At 46.6% G+C, this 22,675-nt stretch overlaps 1 protein-coding gene across 3 annotated transcripts in view; it reads right to left on the bottom strand.

The window, feature by feature from the left end:
• The window catches only part of LOC122542973 (actin filament-associated protein 1), a 76,415-nt gene extending 57,769 nt beyond the window's left edge, over positions 1 to 18,646 (bottom strand). For all 3 annotated transcript variants that reach the window (XM_087984265.1, XM_087984266.1, XM_087984267.1), the window contains exon 1: positions 18,519 to 18,646. In XM_087984265.1, the coding sequence (XP_087840391.1) occupies positions 18,519 to 18,534 (16 nt within the window). In that variant the 5' untranslated portion in view covers positions 18,535 to 18,646. The remainder of the gene's footprint in view (positions 1 to 18,518) is intronic.
• Positions 18,647 to 22,675: the final 4,029 nt, after the last annotated feature.

Genomic DNA, 22,675 nt, shown 5'->3' with positions numbered 1-22,675 from the left:
TTGAGGGCAAGGACCAGTTGCCAATCAAATGAGTGTGTTGGTGGAAGGGGACTGGTTGGGTCGGCGGGAGAGGAAGAAACGGAGGGCTTGGAGGCCCAGGTCATGGGGGATGGAGGTGTATAGGGACTTGGATGTCCATGGTGAAGATGAGGCACTGGGGGGCCGGGTAACCCAAAGTCAAGGAGGACGTGGATGGGGTGGGTGGTGTGCCCAAATGTTTGTGGAGAGATCCTGGACCAAAGGATGGTGTCAAGGTATGCGGAGATATGTTTCGTGGGGCAGGAGCAGGCTGAGATGACGAGAGCAGTCAGGTTTGTGAGTTTTGGGTGAGAGGTAGAACCGGGAGGGGGTGCAGGGTCCCAGGGCTATGAGATTGGAGGCTCTGGGTGGGAGATCCCCTGAGGTGATGAGGTTGTGGATGGTCTGGGAGATGATAAGTTTGGTGATGGGAAGTGAGGTTGTGTTTGATGGGGCTGTAGGAGGAGGTGTCTGTGAGTTGGCACCGAGCTTCAGCGGTGCAGAGGTCGGTGCGCCAAACTCCTCCTGCGTTCCCTTTGTCCACTGGTTAAATGGTCAAGTTGGGTTGGAGTGGGGGCAGTGGAGTGGGTGAGGGGGGTGGACAGGTTGAGGCGGTCGATATCACAGTGGCAGTTGTAGATGAAGAGATCGAGGGTGGGTAACAGACCAACATGGGGTGTCCAGGTGGATGGAGTGTGTTGGAGTTGGGAGAAGGGGTCCTCAGAGGGTGGGTGGAAGTCCTGATGGAAAAAGTAAGCACAGAGGCGGAGGCGACGGAAGAAACGTTCGATGTCATGGTGCGTGTTGAGTTTGTTGATCCGGCAGCGTTTGGCGGTGGGCCTCCTCCACCGCCGCCAAATCTGAGCCACCCTACACCTGGAGGAAGAACGTTTCTTCTTCCGCCTTGGGATCCTGCAACTGCACGGGATCAATGTGGACTTCACCAGTTTCCTCATCTCCCCTCCCCCCAACTTATCCCAGATCCAACCCTCCAACTCTGCGCCGCCCTCTTGCACTGTCCTACCTGTCCATCTACCTTCCCACCTATCCGCTCCACCATCCACTTTGACCAATCATCATCAGCCCCTACCTCCATCTACCTATTGCATTCCCAGCTACCTACCCCCACAGCCCATTTATCTCTTAGTACCCTTGGGCCCCCCTACATTCCTAATAAAGAGCTTGTGCTTGAATCCTTGACTCTCCTGCTCCTCGCATGCTGTCTGACCGGCTGTGCTTTTCCAGCGCCACACTTTTTGACCAAGGTTTACCACAGGACAGATGGCAATGTGGAATTCAGACGATAGACATATCACCATGATTTTGTTGAATCATGGATCAGACAAGAGGGGCTGAGTGGTCCAGTTCTACCCCTATTAGAACCAAATTTGGTAACTATTCCAATTCACCCAAGCAAAACTTTCAGTTGCCTTGGCCCTGATATTAAGATGTAGAGATAAAGATCAGCATTCCATTTGCCTTTTTAATTCGTTCCTGCATCTGTCAATGACATTTTAATGATCTGTATATCTGAACCCGTAAATTATGCTGTTATACGGCATGGAAACAGACCCTTCGATCCAACTCGTCCACACCGACCAGGTTCCCAAACTAAACTTGTCCCTCCAAACCTTTCCTATTCATGAACTTATCCAGATGTCTTTCAAATGTTGTAACTGGACCTTCATCCACCACTTTCTCTGGCAGTTCATTCCATAAATGAGCCACTCTCTGTGGGAATAAAAGTTGCCCCTCCATCTTCTTAAATCTTTCCCCTCCGCACCTGAAAAATAGTCTTCCTGTTTTCAACTACCACCCGAGGGAAAGGATGCTTACTACTCACCTTATCCATGCCCCTCATGATTTTATAAACCTCTGTAAGGTCACCCCTTAACCTCCTACACTCCAGTGAGAAAAGTCCCAGTCTTTTCTGTCTGTTTTTATGACTCAACCTTCCATTCCCAGCAACATCCTGGTTAAACTTTTCTGAACCCTCTCCAGTTTAACAATATCCTTCCCATGACCTTCCCAACTCCATTACTCAAAGGTCTGAGAAATGACGGCAAGTGTGTGAAATGTCTTTTTCACCAGTTGAATTGAACTTATTGTCACGTGTACCGAGGCACAGTGAAAAGCTTTGGCTTACGAGCAAGACAGGCAGATCGCAGAGTTAAGTAGCATAGATAAGTAAATGATAGGTAAACAGTGGCAAAAACAAAAACACAGGGACAGGCAACTGTTTGTGAGTCTATTCAGTATTCGAACAACAGTAGGGTAGAAACTGATGTGAAACCGGCTGGTGCGTGTGTTCAGGCTTTTGTACCTTCTCCCCGATGGTAGTAGAGGTTGTAGAAAAACATTGCCAGGGTGGGGTGGATCTTTGAGAATATTGGCGGCCTTTCCTTGACAGCGGGCCTGGTTGATGAATTCTATAGATGGGAGTCTGTCGACCGAAAGTCAAAAAGTTTGGCGCTGGAAAAGCACAGCAGGTCGGGCAGCACCGAAGGAGCTGGAGAGTCAATGGGTTTATGCCTGAAATGTTGATTCTCCTGCCCCTCGAATGCTGCCTGACCTGCTGTGCTTTTCCAGCGTCACACTTTTCCAGCATCTGCAGTCCTCACTTTCTCCTGATGGTGCAAATTTCTAAGAATGATGTACCTGGAGCCCAAGGTGTCTTGTCTTCCACAATGCTATTCTTTAGATTTCCACTGTTTTTAACTTCTCAGCATGGCGTCGCACTCTGCACTGTGGGTCCAAAGTGGACGACATTGCCAACATTACCAACTGATCCAGATTAATCTCTGACTCTCCGAGCGCAGATTAATTCTCTCCCTCAAAATTGCTTCCAACTGTTTCCCACCCATGGAGATCAGACTGACCGACCTCGGGTTTCCTGGTTATATCCCTCCCTGCCAATCCATTTGCCAACATTGCCACAGTTTTGGCCATCTTTGTAACTTTATGCTATTGGGTATTATAGAATATGTTAGGGGAAACTTAAAACGGAAATTAGGAGAGTATAAAGAGGCGTGAAAACATAATAGCAAGCAAAATAATGGAAAATTCCAAGTTATTTTCTAAATACATTAAGAGTGCATGGATAACTAGGGAGAGTCGGGCCCATTAGGACCACAGTGGTTACCTTGTGCAGCTAAAGATATAGTTAGGGTTTTAAATGAATACTCTTTTATCGCTGTTCATGCGTCAGAGGGATAATGTGAGTTCAGAAATCAGGGAAAAGGACTGTGATGTACTTAAAGAAATTAGTGTAGACAGAGAGGAGGTTCTGAGTGGTTTAGCAGGCTTGAGAAAGATAAATCTCCAGGGCCAGATGATATGTAATGTAACACAGGCTGTTGAGTGACTCAAGGGAGGAAATAGCGAGGGTACTGGCAATAATTTTCAGTTCTTCTCTGGTCACAGGAGAGGTGCCAGAGGACTGGAGGATGCCCAATATGGTGTTGTCATTTAAGAAAGTAGGGAGGGATATATCCAGGAAACTCAAGGTCGGTCAGTCTGACCTCCATGGGTGGGAAACGGTTGGAAGCAATTCTGAGGGAGAGAATTAATCTGCGCTCGGAGAGCCAGAGATTAATCTGGAACAGTCAGCATGGCATTGTGAAAAGGAAAGGTCATTCCTGACCGACTTGATTGAATTTTTCGGAGGTGACCAGCTGTGTGGAGGAGGGCAGTGCTTTTGATGTCAATGATTGGCCTTCAGCAGGGGCTTTGATCAGGTCCCGCATGGGAGACTGACAGCAAAGGGAAGTGCCTGTCCAATCCATTGAAATGTGGCTGATTGGATTCACAATCAGTTGAGTGACAGGAAGCCACGGGTGATGGTCAAGGGGTGGATTTTGTGCCCAGCGGGGCTCTGCAGAGATCACTGTTCGGATCTTTCATTTGTGGTTTATATAAATGATTTAGAATTGAGTGTAGGTGGGTCGATCAGTAAGTTTGCGGATGGTGCGAAAATTGTTCGGGTGGGAAATAGTGAGGAGGACAACCTTCGATTATAGGAGCTTGGGCTGAAGAGTAGCAAATGGAATTCAATCTGGATAAGTACAAGGTGATGCACTTGGGCAGGTCAGACATCATGACTGGAAGGACTCTGGGAAGAACCGGGGATCAGAGGGACCTTGGTGTGCAGGTCCCATCGGTCTCTTCAAGTGTCCAAAGAGGGTGGATAAAGTAGTTAAGAAGCCATATATTAGCTAAGGCAGAGAGTTGAAGAGCAGCAAGATGATGTTGTAACTGTAAAAGGGTTGGTTAGGCCCGAGCTAGAGTATTGTGTGCGGTTCTGGCATCACATTACAGGAGGGATGTGATTACACTGGAGTGGGTGCAGAGGAAGATTTCCTAGGATGTTATCTGAGCTGGAGAGCTTGTTATTGAAGAGAGATTGGACAAACTGGGGTTGTTCTCCTTGGACCAGTGGCCATTGGCTCAGGTGAGGGGACATGATTGAGATGGATAAAACCATGAAGGGCATAGAGAAGATAGATTGGAAGCTACTTTTCCCCTTGGTGGTGGGAACATGGCCTTTAAGGGTGAGAGGAGCAGGGGCACTCATCATATTGAGGAATCATTTGGATGTGCACTTGCAATATGGGCCAAGTGCTGGGAAATGGGGATTGAAATAGTGAAGTGGCTTTGATTGGCACAGATTCATTGGGCTGAAGGGGCTTTTTCTGTGCTTTTGAGTGACATAAAACCAGCTAGAATACAGATTGTGTTTCAGTCAGAAACGTGCATTGTTACCAGTACCTGAAAGAGAAGTCCTTGTTGATGGGCAGGTCCACGTTCAGTAAGATGTCTGCCTTAAAAACTTCATCATTTACCAGAAATGTTTCCAGGGATGAGGGATTTTTGTGAAAAAAGTTCAGTTGGAGAAGCTGGGGTTGCCAAAGGACATTGTGGGGGGAGTTTGATCAAGTTACGAGAATATGCCAGGTTGAGATCCGACAGAGAAAGAAAAGTGAACAGTGAAGAAGGTTACCTCAGACTACAACAGGATCTTGATCAGATGGTCCAATGGGCCGAGGACTGGCGGATGGGGTTTAATTGAGATAAATGCGAGGTGCTACATTTTGGTAGGGCAGATCAGGCAGGACTTACACACTGAATGGTAAGGTCCTGGGGAGTGTTACCGAATAAAGAGACCTTGGAGTGCAGGTTCACAGTTCCTTGAAAGTGGAGTTGCAGGGAGACAGGAAAGTGAAGAAGATGATTGGTACACTTGCCTTGATTGGTCAGTGCATTGAGTATAGGAGTGGGATGTTATGTTGCGGCTGTTCTTGGTTAGTCCACTTTTGGTAGCATAGACGCATTGAGCTGAATGGCTTGTGACACACACACACACACACTCTCCTTCATACTCTCTCTCTCACACACACGCACACACACTCTCACACAGACACACACAAAAATACACAAACATTCTCTCACACACAGACAATCTCGCACACACACAAAAAACAGACACACAGGCGTGCGCACACACTCTCTCTCTCTGTCTCTCAAACACACACACACAAAAACAGACACACAGTCACATGCACACACTCACATAAAGACACAAACACTCTCTCACACACAGGCACTCACACACATACACAAAAAACAGACTGACAGATAGACAGACACTCTCTCTCACACACACACACACACTCTCTCACACACACACTGTCTCTCTCTCTCTCTCACACACACACACTCTATCTCACACACGCACACACACACACACACACCCTGTCTCACACACACACACACACACCCTCTCTCTCTCTCACACACACACTCTCTCACACACACACTCTCTCACTCACACACTCTCTCACACACACACTCTCTCTCACACACACACACTCACACACACACTCACACACTCTCTCTCTTTCACACACACACACTCACACACACACTCACTCTCGCACACACACATTCTCTCTCACACATGCTCTCTCACTCACACACACTCGCACACACTCTCACTCATACACACTCTCTCACACACACTCTCACACACACTCTCACACACACACACTCTCACACACACACTCTCTCTCACACACACACACTCTCACACTCACACTCCCTCACACACACACACCTTCCCTCACACACACACAAATACTCTCTCTCCTACGCAAAACGCAAATGAACGCCTCACTGCCAGCTGATGGAGCCACAGGATTAGAGAAATGTTGAGAAAAAGATCAGGACAAACAGAGAAAGAGATGAGAGAAGAAGGTTTTCATGGACTCAATTGTCTCCTCCTACAATTCCTTGCAGTGTCTTGCTATTGTCCTGTCTCCTGTGTTGCGAAAAGCAAGACATAACAAGAGTTATCAGGGAACAAGTGTTCCTGTGCACAGCTCCACATTGCAGGCTGTTCCATTTGCACTCCAACCGAATGAACCTTTCAGAGTAACTTTAACCGGATCTCAAGCTGGGCCTTATGAAGGTGTCAGACCTGTGTGTTGGCGAAGTGCTCCTTGACCCCAGCCCAGTTTCACCCTGCATATTCCAGCCGCAGGTGCCCTCATCCAGAAAATGAAAGCCAACATTGAGATCGATTTTCCCACATGCCACCTTCTTCCCAAGAAAATGTGGGACTTGGCTGAGTAATTAAGCAACGATTTTCCCAACAAAGGGGTTTTCTGCAGCTGGATTGAGAATGGCACAGAGTCATTTGTGACACGTTCAGCCAATTGAGTCCTTGCCAGTTCTATACTGAACAATCCAGTCAGTCCCATTCACTCACTTGGTGTCTGTCACCTTGCAAGTTTATTTCCCTTAAGTGTCTCTCCTATCTTCTTTGGGAACCATTCATGATTTCCATCACCTCTGTGAACAGTGGATTCCACGTCATTTTCACTTGGAGTCAGAGAGATGTACAGCATGGAAACACACCTTTTGGTCCAATTCATCCATGCCCAATTTTAAATTAACCTCGATCCATTTGCCAGCACCCGGCCCATATCCCTCCGAACCCTTCCTATTCATATACCCATCCAGATGCCTTTTAAATGTTGCAATTGTACCAGCCTCCACCACTTCCTCTGGCAGCTCATTCCATACACGTACCACCCTCTGTGTGAAAACGTTTCCCCTCAGGTTCCGATTAAATCCTTCCCCTCTCACCTTAAACCTATGCCATCTAGTTCTGGACTCCCCACCTGAGGGAAAAGACCTTTGTTATGCACCCTATCCATGCCCCTCATGATTTTATAAACCTCTATAAACCTCAGCCTCCGACGCTCCAGAGAAAACAGGCCCAGCCTGTTCGGCCTCTCCCTATCACTCAAACCTGGCAATCTCTTCATAAATCTTTTCTGAACCCTTTCAAGTTTGACAACATCACTCGCTGCATAAAATGTCCTTCATAATCTATCCACATCTCCTGCCCAAAACTCTGCATTCCCCCAAGTACAATTGGCGAATGGAAAGAGCTTTCCTTGTCTCCCTGACTCAAGCCTGTCATAATCTTGTACACCGCTCTCAAATCCCCCGGGAGAGAATTTGGAAAGGCGGAGAGCTTTAGGGAGTGAATTCCAGAGCTTGAGATCGAGTTTAATAATTGACGGAGCGAATATAAATTAAAATGCGCAAGAAACTAGAATTTGAGATGGGGCATTGCTATGGAGGGTCTTGGAAGGCAAAGATAAGGATTTTAAATCAGACAACGCTGGGCCAAGAACTGTCAGTCAGCAGCCCCGCAGAGCTGTTGGGTAATTTTGACCAAAATTATGGGATGTTTCCAGTGCAGACTTTTATCTCAGTCCAAAAGTAGGTTTCCTTGCTGACGCATTTTTAACAGAATTTGCAAACTGTTTTGGCTTTGTGAATCAAAAGTCAGGAGCATGTGTGCTGCTCCATCGTCCATGTAGCTGAGTCAGTGCAGACACATCCAACATGAATGTCAAGTTTGATATGAACTTTGGGGATTACAGTAGGAACAGATGGGGGTTTAAAGTCTGGCATCATTCTTAAGGAGTTCCTGGGAGTAAGCAATTCTTGAATCAGCCCATCCTCCAACTTGTAAAAAAATCATTTATCGCTGGAGAGTTATCACTGGATGAGCTGGATATAAATCAGATCTCATCACTCATTTTATATTCGCTGTTAATGACACTCAGGGAACTTTGGTTATTTGAGTCTGGCAGTCAGATCCTTTACATTTATTGAACAGTTCTGATGAATGACATTAGTTTGAGTGCTCCAGAGAAGTTCCTGTGTTTCCTGGCCTCAGCATGACTGGGTACACTTGCCCTTCTGTCGCACTGGGAGACCAGCAACGCAGCCGAAACGTCTTAATCTGTATCAGCAACCAGCTCAGACGATAGGCTGCAGTTCCCGAACCGGAGAACTAGCCGTGTCAAGTGTCACAAAATGTCTGTCAGCTCTGTAGATTTTCAGCTATCCTCAGTGACTGGAACGTGCAAACAGCTTCCTCTCACTCGCCTCCAAAGGGCTGAAAGGGAGGGCCAAGGGGGAATCTTTGGGATTTGCAGAAAGCCAACAAATATTCATCATTTGTTGCAAAGATTACTTAACAGTAATTGGAGCTTCAGTTTAACTACAAAGAGTGATCTTCCTGGACGACAGACTCCAGATGTGAACTTTCTTTGCCCAGTGAACGTTGGAAAGCGAGCACTTGGTTCCTGGAAACATTTAACAGCGGGATTAGATCCCACCCCAGCAATGCAGGACTTGGGAAAACCTGCCTCAGGGAATGCAGTGCTGGTGCCAGCACCCAGACACAGCCCTTGCCTGCATATGGGAATTACTTCAATGCCATTATCCCTGTCTAAACTGAGGGACATCAGTGTTTCAAAGTGTTTCTGTGCTCTGCGTTGAGGGATAAATATTAGTCAGGATACTGGAGGGAAGAGCATGACTTTCTGAATACTGCCATTGGATCTTTGCCAGTCACCACCTCGGAGAGCGTTGTCAGGGCAGACAGGGTCTCAGTTTAATATCTCTTCTGAAAGACAGTACCGCTGACAGTGCAGCACTCCCTCAGCACTGCACTGCGCTTGTGATTCAGAGGCAAGATCAGAGTGGCGTTGGAAAAGCGTGGCAGCATCCGAGGAGCAGGAACATTGATGTTTCAGGCAAAAGCCCTTCATCAGATTCAGAGCTGTATCCAGAACTTGACCCTGCTCACTGCTGCTTCTGAACAACGTTTAGTTTCTGAATTCCAGATTATATGCCGTTCTTCCTGGTATCTCGTCATTTATCAAATATGCTGCAGGAAGCTGGGTAATTGGGAAAGGGTTGGACTGTTCAAAAAGCTCCGATGGTGACAGCAATCTTATCAAACTGGATCTGTGATTCATGAGTGTATTATCTCATGGGAAAAGATCAAATGAGAATAGACACTGAAAACCCCCCGAAACTATATTTCAGTGTATGCATGCGGAAAACACATTTGGTTTGGTTTTACTCTGTGGGTTCTTGACTTGGCATTCAAACTTCTTGGCTCCGGGAGTCAGGAATGACAGCACAGTTGAGGAATTAAGAGTCACACATAAACAAATTTTCAAAGCATCTGAGCCAGTCTTGACCTTAAATGGAGAGTGACAGCAGCATTTACAATGTGCGTTTGTCAGGTCCAAGAGGCTGTGCTGTTGGATTCGGAAAGGCTGAGTGAGATAGATTTTTGATCGAGAAGGGAGTCAAGGGTTATGGGAATGCGGGGGAGCGAAAACAAATGGATGAGATGAAAACAAGGTCAGTCATGATCTTCCTCAATGTAGGGTCAGCTAGAAGGGCCCAATCCTGTTCCAGTTGAGTTTCTCGGATGACCAGGGATGGAAATTTGGCTGATAAAGAACTGACTCCAACATTTCCAGTGCTACACCTGCTTTACAGAGTCAGATAACATGGAAACAGACCCTTCGGCCCAGCCAGTCCGTGCTGAACATAATCCCAAACTAAACTAGTCCCACCTGCCTGCTCCCGCGAAACCTTTCCTCTTCATGGGACCCATCCAAATGCCTTTTAAATGTTAAAAATCACACAACAGCAGGTTATAGTCCAACAGATTTATTTGGAATCACTAGTTTTCGGAGCGTTGCCTCTTCATCAGGCACCACCACATCACGGCTACCATCATGGGCTCTTAAATATTGTAATTGTACTGACATCCACCAGTTGCTCAGGATAATTCATTCCACACGGGAACCCTCTGTGCAAAAAAAAATTGCCCCTCATGACTTTGTAAAATCTTTCTCATCTTGCACGAAAAATGCACCCCCGAGTCTTAAAATCCCTCATCCAAGGGGAAAGGAAACTGCTGTGAACTGTGTCAATACCTCTCATAATTTTTTAAACATCTATCATATTGCCTTTCAACCTCCTATGCTCCAGTAGAAAAAAACTCCCAACTCTCCACCCTTGTGTCTCAATGTTGGGGTACAAGTCTCTCAGACAGTGGATAAGGGTTGCCCGAATTGGGTTCACACAGAGCAGTTTGAGCGGAGGTGAACGGCTATAGCACAGAAGGAGGATGTGCAACATTTAGAGTCGAGATAGTGGCACCGCAAGTAAAGGGGGACTCGATCAGTCAGTGGTAAAGTGTGGGGGCAGCCAGATTATGCCAACACAGAGGCAGCTTCAGATGATTCACTGCAGATGTGCTATTCTACTCCTAAAATCTTCAGTCGAGATATTTGAAGACATTTGGCACAAACGCGAATGTAAGACTTGATATGTGGTCCAATCACGCAGTACCCAGTGGTTTGCACAACTTTGACACATGCCCTGACACAGACTTTATATCCTGCTGCCTCACGTAACAAGTGCCACGTGCCAATTTCTTCCTTACGACAAAGCAATTGGCAGAATTGCACCAACTTGCACCGATCTGCGATGTCAAACTGACCCGATCAGCCAGTTCAAAAAGAGAAAGCCATACTTTTACTCCTGGTTTCTGATCTGCTGGCTCTAGGGGAATTAAACTCTAACTGCCCTCATGATATTTAAAACTTATAAGATCCTAAAAGACATACCCTTACCTTTACAGCAGACGAGAGTGTTATGTAGTGGGTGTTGTAGAGATAGTATCGTCCTGAGCCATCGCATTGATAAATTGCCAGTGATCTCAGGGCCAGTCATGTGAGAGTCATTGCCTCAAAGGGGTGCTTTGCAATGTCAGCCATAGCTTTAGGGGCCCTCAATGTCCAGCCTCTCTTTCCTGCTCGCGGTCAGTACAAATAACCCATCAATGAAGCCACAGCTTCTCAACAGAGGAGACAGAAGGGTTGGAGGGACTTGTTTTTTAAAAAAAAAAACCCCATTGTGAATTGCTTGGGGTCATCACAGTGCTTAAAGGAACGCATTATTCTCAGACTTCAGCTCTGGGCCGTAACTCGCCATTCAAGAGATCGCAATCAGTCAGAGCCCTGCTTACCCCATCAATAAACAACAGGCTGAGCTGTTCTCTCTGGGGAATGGGAGAGTGGAGAACGTTTCCGATTGCTGCACAATTATGATGTGCATTCCAAGATTGAGATCTTTTCTGACGTGACATTGAATGGGGCGTTGTACCGGGCATCAGAGAGAAGGATGATTTATTGCTGACCCCAGTTTTGAGACCCCTTTTGATTTGTTTTCCCTCTCTTTCTCTTCCTGGTTCTGCTCCCTCACCTCCCAAATGAAACTTGATGCCAGGGGCCCTCCTGAATCCTCAGCTAAACTGGCCTACTCGGTCCATGGTTGCCTGCCAATTCTGATTAGCTCGAGTTGAGGTTTCCCTATGCTCTTGAAGACAAAGAGAGTTGAAGCGATCAAGGCAAGACAAAAACTCGATCCAAGCCTGAGAAACAGAAAGCCGCCCAGATCTAAACCTGTCTGATTAGATAAGATTCTCTACAGTATGGAAACAGGCCCTTTGGCCCAACAAGTCAACACTGACCCTCCAAAGAGTAACCCACCCAGACCCATTCCCCTGCCCTATCTTTACCCCTGACTAATGCACCTAACTCTATGGACAATTTAGCGTCGCCAATTCACCTGGGGTGCACATCTTTGGATTGTGGGAGGAAACTGGAGTAAACTCGCTCAGGTACGGGGAAGAATGTGGAGACACCACACAGACCGTCGCCCAAGACTGGGATCGAACCCGAGTCCCTGGCGCCGTGAGGCAGCAGCGCTAACCACTGAGCCACCGTGCCGCCCCGAGGTGGAGATAGACTTGACATGAAAGGTTGCTGACCTTTCATCTGAAGAGCGAACGGTTGAAATGGAGGAAGGTGGGAAAGAGAACAAGAAAGGATGGAACAAGTGTAAGTTGGAAGACAGGAGGGATTAAATGACAAGAGAGTTGGTTGTGGAGGCCCAAAGGAATTGGCGATGAGGCAAGGAAGAGAAAGGTCAAGACGTGGCCTACAGCAGGTGGCAAGGGTAGGGTGATGGATATATCCAAGCAACATAACCATGAGCAAAATGGGAGCACAGAGATCTGCAAAGGAAAGGAAACAAAATGGGGAAGGGGGAAGTTGAGATTGTCGTCTGCAGTTGTTGAACTCAAATGTGGCTGGAATACTGCAATGTACACAATCAGAAACAAAGGACTTTTCTTGATTCAGTCTAGGAATGGCGGGGTCACTGGCTGGGCCCAGCATTTATTGGCCCGCCCCTAATTGCCCTTGAGAAGATGGTGGTGAACCGCCTTCTTGAACTGCTGCAATCCATGTGCTGTAAGTTGACCCACGGCGCTATTAGGGAGGGAATCCCAGGATTTTGACCCAGTGAAAGAACGGTGATGTATTTTCAAGTCAGGTGGTGTGGTGTTTGGAAGGGAACTTGGAGGGCTTGATTCCCGTGTATCTGCTCCCCTTGTCCTTCTCGGTGATAGTGGTTCTGGGGTTTGGAAGGTGCTGTCTGAGGAGCCTTGGGGAGTTGCTGCACTGCATCTTGTAGAGGGTGCCCACTGCTGCTACTGAGCGTCATGGTGGAGGGAGTGGGGGTTTGTGGGTGTGGGGACAATCAAGCGGGGGCTGCTTTGTCCCTGGATGGTGTCGAGCTTCTCGAGTGTTGTCGAAGCTGCCCCCCCCCCCTCCCCCATCCAGGGCAAGTGGGGAGTATTCCATCACACTCCTGATATGTACTGTGCAGATGGTGGACATGCTCTGGGGAGTCAGGAGATGGGTTACTTGCTGCAGCATTCCCGAGCCTCTGACCTGCTCTTGCAGACATTATGTTCATGCGGTGAGTCCAGTTGAGTTTCTGGTCAATGGTAATCCCCCCGGAGGTTGATGGTGGAGGATTCAGTGATGGTAACACCATTGAATATCAAAGGGCAGTGGTAAGGTTGTCTGTGTGTTTGTGACAACTACCTGATGAAGGAGCAGTGCTCCGAAAGCTAGTGTGCTTTCCAACTAAACCTGTTGGACTATAACCTGGTGTTGTGTGATTTTTAACTTTGTACACCCCAGTCCAGCACCGGCATCTCCAAATCATGCTCTACAACTGCATTTTATGATGAGGATATAGGTCCAGGATAGAAAGGGAACGGTAAGGGCATGGGAAAACGTAGGTTCACCTCCCCTGTCTTCCATCCCATTGTAGACCTTCCCTTGTTTCATTTCCTCTCCTCCCCACTTCCCTGACCCCACTGCTCGCTTCAAACCTGTTTCTCTGTTCTGAAGAGTTAACTCCATACCCCCCCCATACTGCCAGAGGATTTCAAGCATTGGCTTTCTTACGAATTCCCAGCCCCCAAAGAACAATCAAAGCCAAATATTGAACTCTTCCAATCCTGGGATATGAGTCTTCTTGTCTGTATAATATTTGAGGAACTATCGACTCATTTTGGAGAACCCAAGAGCACTTAGAGATAACCTTTAGTGTTCAGATAACACACACCCATCAGTAACGGGACTGATGCTGCTCAGGGTCCTGTGCTCGTTTCTTGTCTCACACAGCCGTTGATGGCTTGCCCAGTTTGACCAACTTGGCAATCAGCAAATTGTTGTGTGGCAGAAATGATGTGTGTTTCGTTCCAGCAGGCAGGGATACAGGAAATCAATTTAGCGAATCTCATTCCAATATTTGCCAACCTTCCACCTGCAGCAGGTGCCCTGGCACCATGCCTGTCAGTCGCCTCCCATTACTCTTGGTAATATACTGTTTAGGTCGAGAGGTCAGACTGCAAATACAAAGGCGGTCTGTCACTTGTAGAGCGCAAAGATTTCATTGAGCCACAAACTCATCGTCAAAAGAAAGTCACGGAACAGCTTTGTGCCATGGCTCGAGCACAGGAAGATGTCATTGAGCCTATTGTGTCCATGCAGGAACCCTGTAAAATTATCTCAGCCAGTCCCACTCACTGACCTTCTCTTCAGGAAACTGGGAATTCTTTCTCTTCAGGTAATGATCCAATTCCGTTTTGAAAGCCTCCGTGAACCTGCCTCCACCACTCTCTAAGAGAATGCATTCCAGATCCTGACCACTGACTTTGTGAAATTAGTTTTTCCTTGTCACCTTGAGCCAGTCTTGGTTCTTGGCCCTTCCGCCAATGGGATCGGTCTCTCCATCCACTCTTGCCACACCCCGCAATACAGTGAACGTCTCAATTAAATCTCCTGTCGATGGTGAACGGACCCAGTGCCACCTATCGTTCCACATAACCACCCTTGGAACCACTCATATGGATCTTTGCTGTCTCTTCTATATTATCTTCACATCCTTCTGAAGGTGTAGTCCCCCCAACTGGGCACAATACTCCCTTTGAGGCTGAACCAGTGTCAAAGGTTTGTCATAACTTTGATCTTTATTCCTCTGTTTCTGAGAGCAGGGGTCTTGAATGGCTCAGATGAGGAGCAATTTTATTGGTTAAGGATATTTATTCAGCTCAAATGAAAGAAAAGAATATCACAGCTGAACCATGAGCGAATGCTTCCATCTGACAGAGCTTGGAATGAGCAAATCATGGAACAAACACTGTCTTATCACAAAGTACCTCAGTCACCATTGCCGAGCACACACAGACACACACGCAAACACACACGCGTACACACAAACACAGACACACACACGCAGACATGTACACACATACTAACACACACACAGATACAGACACACACAAGCACGCACCCACACACGCACAGACACACACACACACCCACACAGACGCGCACACACACTCTCCCTCTCTTTCTCTCTCCCTCACACACACACTCTCTCTTACACACACAGACACACACAGATACAGACACACACTGACAGACACACCCACACAGACGCACACACACACGCGCATTCCCTCCTCTCTTTCTCTCTGTTTCACACATACACACACACATGCTCTCACACACACACACACAAATACAGACACACACACATACACGCACTCACACTCACACACAGACACATGCATGCACACACTCTCTCCCTCGCTTTCTCTCTCTCTCACGCACACACACTCTCTCTTACACACACACAGACACACACACAATAAATCCATTAATCATCCTGCAATATCTTAGAGAATGAGTTAAGCTTGAAGTGAAATAATTGTGGGCAAGATTAATCTTTATATAGACTGGGAAAGCTCAATCAGGAAAAGCAGTTTGGAGGTCAGTTCACAGAATACTTTGAAGATGGTTGACAAGAATGATATTTCAAAAGACCAATGAGAGAACAAGTTGCTTTGCTTTAATTCTCTGCCTTAATACAGGGTTAATTTGTAATCTTCCAGTAAGCTATCTCTGGGAAGAGTGATCATAATACAAAAGGAATTCACGCTGAGTTTATGAGTGAAGTGTTTAAATCCGAATGAGTTTTAAACAGTAAAGTCTAAATATAAGGGGCTGTGTAGCTAAAGGAGTTTGGAAAAATGGAAGTGGCCTCAAGTGAATACTTAAATGAGAGATTTATTATTTGCAACAAATCTCTTGATTTTTTTTTGGAAAGGATACAAAGGCATTTGAGAGAGGGGACACAAGAGATCCAGAAGAAAGATTCCAGGGATTGAGGACTTCGGTTATGATGATAGGTTGGAGAGATTAGTGTTGTTTTCTTTCAAGGAGAGAAGGCTGAGAGTTCTGATTTTAACATGGTGAAGGTCTGGATGGAGTAAATGGGGAGAAACTGTTCCCACTCGTGAAAGGGTTGCAAATGAGAGAGCACAGTAACTGGCAAAAGAAGCGAATGTGAGGTGGGAAAAATCTTTTTCACACCGGGCGTGGCTATGGCCTCGATTGGAGGATCAATAAGTGCATTCAGAAGGGAGTTAGACTGTGATTTGAAAAGGAATCGTGTTACAGGGAGAAAGCAGGAGAACAGCAATCAGTGAAGTGCGAACTCAGAGACCTGATGCCAACACGATGGGCTGAATGATCTCCCATCTCCCGTTTTTGGAAGTTGTAACTTTTGAGGGTCGATAAAGAAGAATCTATGTATATTTGGAGTTTCCAAAGCCATTGAATGAGGTGTTATAAGGATGTTGTTACAAAAGACGAGGGTGGACTGAAACAACTGGGATATCTCATGGAGCAGGGGACTGATGTGAAACATCCAAGCTTATGGACGATACGAAATGGGAATGTAAGCTGTGAGGGGTATGTAAAGTGATTGGAAAATGAAATGGCACGTGCTGCATAATTTGAGGAAATGCAGAATTGGTTGGAAGAAGAGACAAAGCTGAATGTTTCTCCAAAAGGCGAGAGATTGGGAAATGTGGATATTCAGAGGATCTGGACATAGTTGGATCACATAATGTTCACATATGGATACAGCATGCAGTTAAGAAGGTAGATGATGTATTAGTTTTTACAGAATCTCGACACAACAGAAGCAGGCATTTGGCCTATTCCGTCCACACATACTCTCCATAGATTATCCCACCCAGATCCACTACCCCCATCCCTGCATTTCCCATTGGCTAGTCCACCTAGTCTGCATATCCCTGGACATTATGGGCAACTTAGCGTGGTCAACCTGCACCCCTTTGGTCTGTGGAAAGAAACCGGAGTACCCGGACGAACCCATGCAGAAGTGGGGAGAACGTGCAAACCGTCTCCCCAGGGTGGGATCGAACCTGGGTCCCTGGTGCTGTGAGGCAGCAGTGCTAACCACTGAGCTTCCCCTTTATTGCGAGGAGACTGGAATATGAGTAAGAAGATCTTGCTGCAATGAGATGGGGATTTGTGAGGGAACCTACACTGAAAACATCGTGAACAGCTTTGGATTCCTTACCCAAGGAAGGATATTCCTGCCTCAGTGGAGGTTCTCCAGTTTGGAGTTTTCCTCTGAAGGGGAATTGGGTCTACATGTACAGAGAATGAGAATTGATCGAATTGAAAAGTGAAACATTTCTCAATGATTTCACAGGTCATATCTTTGAGCGTGTGCGTCCTTTGCTTGGAGAATCTCAAACTCGGAGACACCATCTCAGAAGGTAGGATCAACAGTTCGGGACTGAAATGAGTAGAAGTGCCTTAATTCAGAATTAGGAATCCCAGGATTTCTTTATGCCCCACCCCACAACGACCTTTGGATGCTCAGTCATTGAGTATATTCAAGACTTCAAAGCAATCTGAGGTTTAGGCAAGAAAGCAGAGTCATAGAGATATACAGCACAGAAACAGACCCTTCGGTCCAACCTGTCCATGCTGACCAGATATCCCAACCCAATCTAGTCCCACCTGCCAGCACCCGGCCCATATCCCTCCAAACCCTTCCTATTCATATACCCATCCAAATGCCTCTTAAATGTTGCAATTGTACCAGCCTCCACTACATCCTCTGGCAGCTCATTCCATACACGTACCACCCTCTGCGTGAAAAAGTTGCCCCTTAGGTCTCTTTTATATCTTTCCCCTCTCACCCTAAACCTATGCCCCTCTAGTTCTGGACTCCCCCGCCCCAGGGAAATTACTTTGTCTATTTATCCTATCCATGCCCCTCATGATTTTATGAACCTCCGTAAGGTCACCCCTCAGCCTCCGACGCTCCAGGGAAAACAGCCCCAGTCTATTCAATCCCTCCCTATAGCTCCAATCTTCCAGCCCTGGTAACATCCTTGTAAATCTTTTCTGAACCCTTTCAGCGAAAAATCATGACTTGTTGACTGACAGTGCAGGCTCACGGAGCCAAATGGTCAAATCCTGCTCCGATTTAACATGCCCTTGTAACACAGGTCTCAGAAACAGTGCAACACATTACACTACAAACAAACATTACGCCACCAACATGCATTACATTCCAAGATTTCTTTGCATTGGAAATAACATTTGTAGTGTGAACAAAGCATACTCCTGTCAGCCTGAAGAGATGAATCTCCACAGCAGTTCGGGTGTCAAAACATTGCGGGTTTGGTCTGCGTTTCCAAATCAGTCTGGATTTACTGTAAGTTGTTGGAACCGAATACTGTAAAGGCACTCAGCAGCCCATATTTCTAATTACTGTTTCAGACGAGAAGTTTTGGCCGAATTAAATCTCAACATTCTGTGACAGTTGAAAGATCGAGGCGGGAAAGTCGGTTTTACCTTTTTGTTTGTTCATTGTGGATGGCTGGATCTAAAACCAGAGGATTCCTTCTTCATGTCCCATCGCTGCTGCTCCCGGAGCTCTGCTCTGCAGCGCGATCCTTTCTTTGTCTTTCGGCTGCGTTGAGTCTGCAAACTATTACAGTGCTCAGCACGACCCAAACTGGACACTATATCAACAACTCAGCTTCTTAAACAGGAAGCCGGTCTCTCAGCTCCCTAGTACAGCACCATCTGCTGCCCTGGGAGGTTCCAACAGATCGGGCTGGTGACAAGACTGTCTCTGGGGTAGGATTGTTCCCTGATAACCGATGAGGGACAGTAATCAGACCCCTCCACCTTGTGGACACCTTTCCACACGTCACTGAATTTATTCTTGTCCAAGGTCTGTTTTTCTCTCTCCTTCCTTTTCTCATAAATAGAATGGTTTTTCTGCTCACAAGCACCGTAAACCACACTAATTATCTTAACGATACAGCTAAAAGGACTCAGCTTGCCCAACACAGAATGAAGTGATCTAACACAGTGTGTAACCCAGTAAAATGAACCTTTTTAAAAACGTCAATGAAGAGCAATCGCTATCAAGTGTAATCTTGCATGTTTTCAATCACTGGGACTTGCCAACAGTTGAGGGTCAGTACATAGTGTCAGGGTTTAGGTCAGAGTGATGCTGGAAAAGCACAGCAGGTCAGGCAGCATCATCAGGAATAGGGCTTTTGCCCGAAACATCGATTTTCCTGCTCCTCGGATGCTGCCTGATCTGCTGTGCTTTTCCAGCACCAATCTGATCTAAACTCTGGTTTCCAGCATCTGCAGTCCTCACTTTTGCCAAATAGTGTCAGGGGCTGACCCAGGACCCCAATAATGTCAGAACACAAGAGGACCTCACACACTTTCACACGTTCGGGTACTGAAAATGTGAAGAGTTGACTACACCTGTTTGCCGAGGGCGTATTCTGGAGTGTCAGTTTGCAAAGAGTCTGCTCTTTGTCCAAAGAGGACAGAATTTGTGCTTTCCCTGCCCTGCATGTGACCATCCTGTGCCATCTTTATTTCTCCCTCAAACTGAGGATTCCCCAGCAGTGTTGTTGACACGGCCCTTAGCCAGGTCTGACCCATCTCTCGCACTCATCTCTTCATTTCCCTCCTGCAACAGCGATAGGCTTCTCGCCTACCAGCCCATCAGAAGCTACATCCAGAGGATCGTGAGCTGCCATCTCCGTCACCTCCAGCAGGACGCCATCAACAGACACATCTTCCCCTCCCCCTCCCTTGACAGCCCTCTGCAGGGACCGTTCCCTCTGGTCCACTCCTCCTTCTCTCCCAACAGTCCAGACTCCCTCAAAACGCTTCAAGAAAAGAGCCCAGACCCAAACTTGTTTTCAACAGGTGAAAAATGTATGTACCAGAAATGATGAAGATAGCCCGACCACTCGCTGGTCAACAAAACAGAATTTATTCAGACATGAACAAACGAGAACCAAATTGAGAACAACGTAGCAATTTGAAAACCCAATCGCGATACCACGCCTTCGTGATGCTGTTCCAAATTCCTGCAACAATCCCTGTAAAAGGTAAAATCAAACACGGTCTCCGACAGAGATCGTCTAGGAGAAAGTGAGGACTGCAGATGCTGGAGATCAGAGCTGAAAATGTGTTGCTGGAAAAGCGCAGCAGGTCAGGCAGCATCCAAGGACCAGGAGAATCGACGTTTCGAGCATGAGCCCTTCTTCAGGAATGAGGAAAGTGTGCCAAGCAGGCTAAGATAAAATGTAGGGAGGAGGGACTTGAGGGAGGGGCGTTGGAAATGCAATAGGTGGAAGGAGGTGAAGGTGAGGGTGATAGGCCAGAGTGGGGGTGGGGGCGGAGAGGTCAGGACTTGTCGAGGGAGAAAGAGAGCTTCTTCATGGAAGGCATCCTTGCAAGAGGATTACTTGTAGAGGGAGGAAGAGAGCTGCTTCAAGACTTGTAGAGGGAGGACCTCTCCGCCTCCAAGTCTCCTTCTCAACTGTTGAATATATCTGTTGATGAATTTTCAGTTTCCTGGAGAAATACCCGATAGGTCTTTCTGTCTTCTCACCGTCTTCGACTGACACCTCCATCACTCACATTGACAGCCATAGTGATTAGGTGTGGCTAATACTGGGGCAGTGGTTAACACAGCTTTCAGGCTGTCAAATGCCTTCTGACAATCTGCCGTCCACTGAAACCTCTTGCCTTTCTTTTGTAATTCAGTGAGTGGAGCAGACTCACTGCTAAAATTTGGTCCGAATTTCTGATCAAGTCCACTCAATCCCAGGAACCGTAGTACTGTTGTTTTTGTCGATGGTGTGGGAAACTCCCCAATAACCTTTTACGTTTTACGTTCCATGAGGCCATTTGTCCATGTCCAATAACATGGCCCAGGAAGGGATCAGAAAGATGTTGCGAAACTTGAAAGGGCTCAGAAAAGATTTCCAAGGATGTTGCCAGGGCTGGAGGATTTGAGCTATTGGGAGAGGCTGAACGGGCTTGGGGCTGTTTTTCCTGGAGCGTCGGAGGCTGAGGGGGTGACCTTATAGAGGTTTATAAAATCATGAGGGGCATGGATAGGGTAAACTGACAAATTCTTTTCCCTGGGGTCGGGGAGTCCAGAACTCGAGGGCATAGGTTTAGGCTGAGAGGGGAAAGATATAAAAGAGACCTAAGGGGCAACTTTTTCACACAGAGGGTGGTACGTGTATGGGATGAGCTGCCAGAGGAAGTGGTGGAGGCTGGTACAATTGCAACATTTAAAAGGCATTTGGATGGGTATGTGAATAGGAAGGGTTTGGAGGGATATGGGTCGGGTGCTGGCAGGTGGGACGAGATTGGGTTGGGATATCTGGGTCAGCATGGACAGGTTGGACCGAAGGGCCTGTTTCCATGCTGTACATCCCTATGACTTGAGCTTTAGCAAATTCACCTTTCACCAGGTTTATCACCAAACGTGCCTCCCGAAGTCGATGCAACAAGTTTGATGAATGTTGCAAATGCAACTTCTATGTGTGACTAAAAAAACACCAGGTCATTAATATATACAACACGATTGGGTAATCCGACAATGACCTTATTGGTTAGTCTCTGAAATGTGGCTGGTGCATTTTTCATACCAAATGTTGTGATTTTAAACTGATACAGTCCATTCAGCGTTAGAAAAGCTGAAATTCTCTTCACTCTTTCGGACAAAGGTACCTTCCAGTGTCCTCTGGGCGAGTCAAACTTAGAAATTGCTTGTCCCACTTTTTTAACACAGTCTTCGAAATGCAGAATCAGATATGCATTGACTTTGTGATCATCCACACAGAACCGTTGGGTACTATCTGGTTTTGGCACCATTACTATGGGTGAGCTCCAGTCACTGTGACTCACTTTGATTATGTCACCTTGGAGCACGCGTTCAATCTCCTTTTGAACCTCTGCCAACTTTAGGGGTTCAGCCAATAATGATGTTGCTTAATCAGGACAGCATCTCCTATCTCGACATCACAGATAATTAGGTTAGTACTTCCCAGTCTATTTCCACGTATTTCCCCATGCGATACCTCCTGTAGATGGTAACTCAATGATTTATCCTATTTTTTGACAACTTCCTGATTGTCCAATTTAATTTGAGGAATGTCCAATTCAGAATCCTCTGAACTTGGTTCTGCCCTCTGTGTTGCAACCAGTAACACAGTCTCCTTCGGCTTTCCTTCCCTGTCAAAATACCTTTTCACATATTCACATATTCACATGACGCACTCTGTGAGATTTCCTTCTGTCTGGAATCCTTATCAAACAGTTCACCTCACTCAATCTCCTTTTGACTTGATAAGGTGTTAAGTAATTGGACAACCATAGGCAGTAATACCTAATCCTGCATGTGACGAACCTTTTACAAGAGTCTTAAATGATTGCGTCGGACCCCCACCTAAAACAAAAAGTAGGGAATCATAACAATAATGGATGCGTCCACTGGATTTCCAGAGCCCATTCTGTTACACAATATCACCGGTATAAAGATTGGGGAGAAGTTACTCACGTTTTTCACCAGATACAGACTACCCACAGAGGTCAATCTTCACATCAAAATTATTCAAGGAAGTTATGGACAGTTTAGGAATAAAACAATTCCCATCTACTGCGTCTCATCCACA

This window comes from Chiloscyllium plagiosum, unplaced genomic scaffold, assembly GCF_037043375.1.
Source record: "Chiloscyllium plagiosum isolate Xiang-an unplaced genomic scaffold, Cpla_swu_hap1 HiC_scaffold_48, whole genome shotgun sequence".
Lineage (NCBI taxonomy): Eukaryota > Metazoa > Chordata > Chondrichthyes > Orectolobiformes > Hemiscylliidae > Chiloscyllium > Chiloscyllium plagiosum.
Note: the sequence above shows the minus strand (reverse complement) of the source record. Positions and strands in the feature narration are given on the sequence as shown.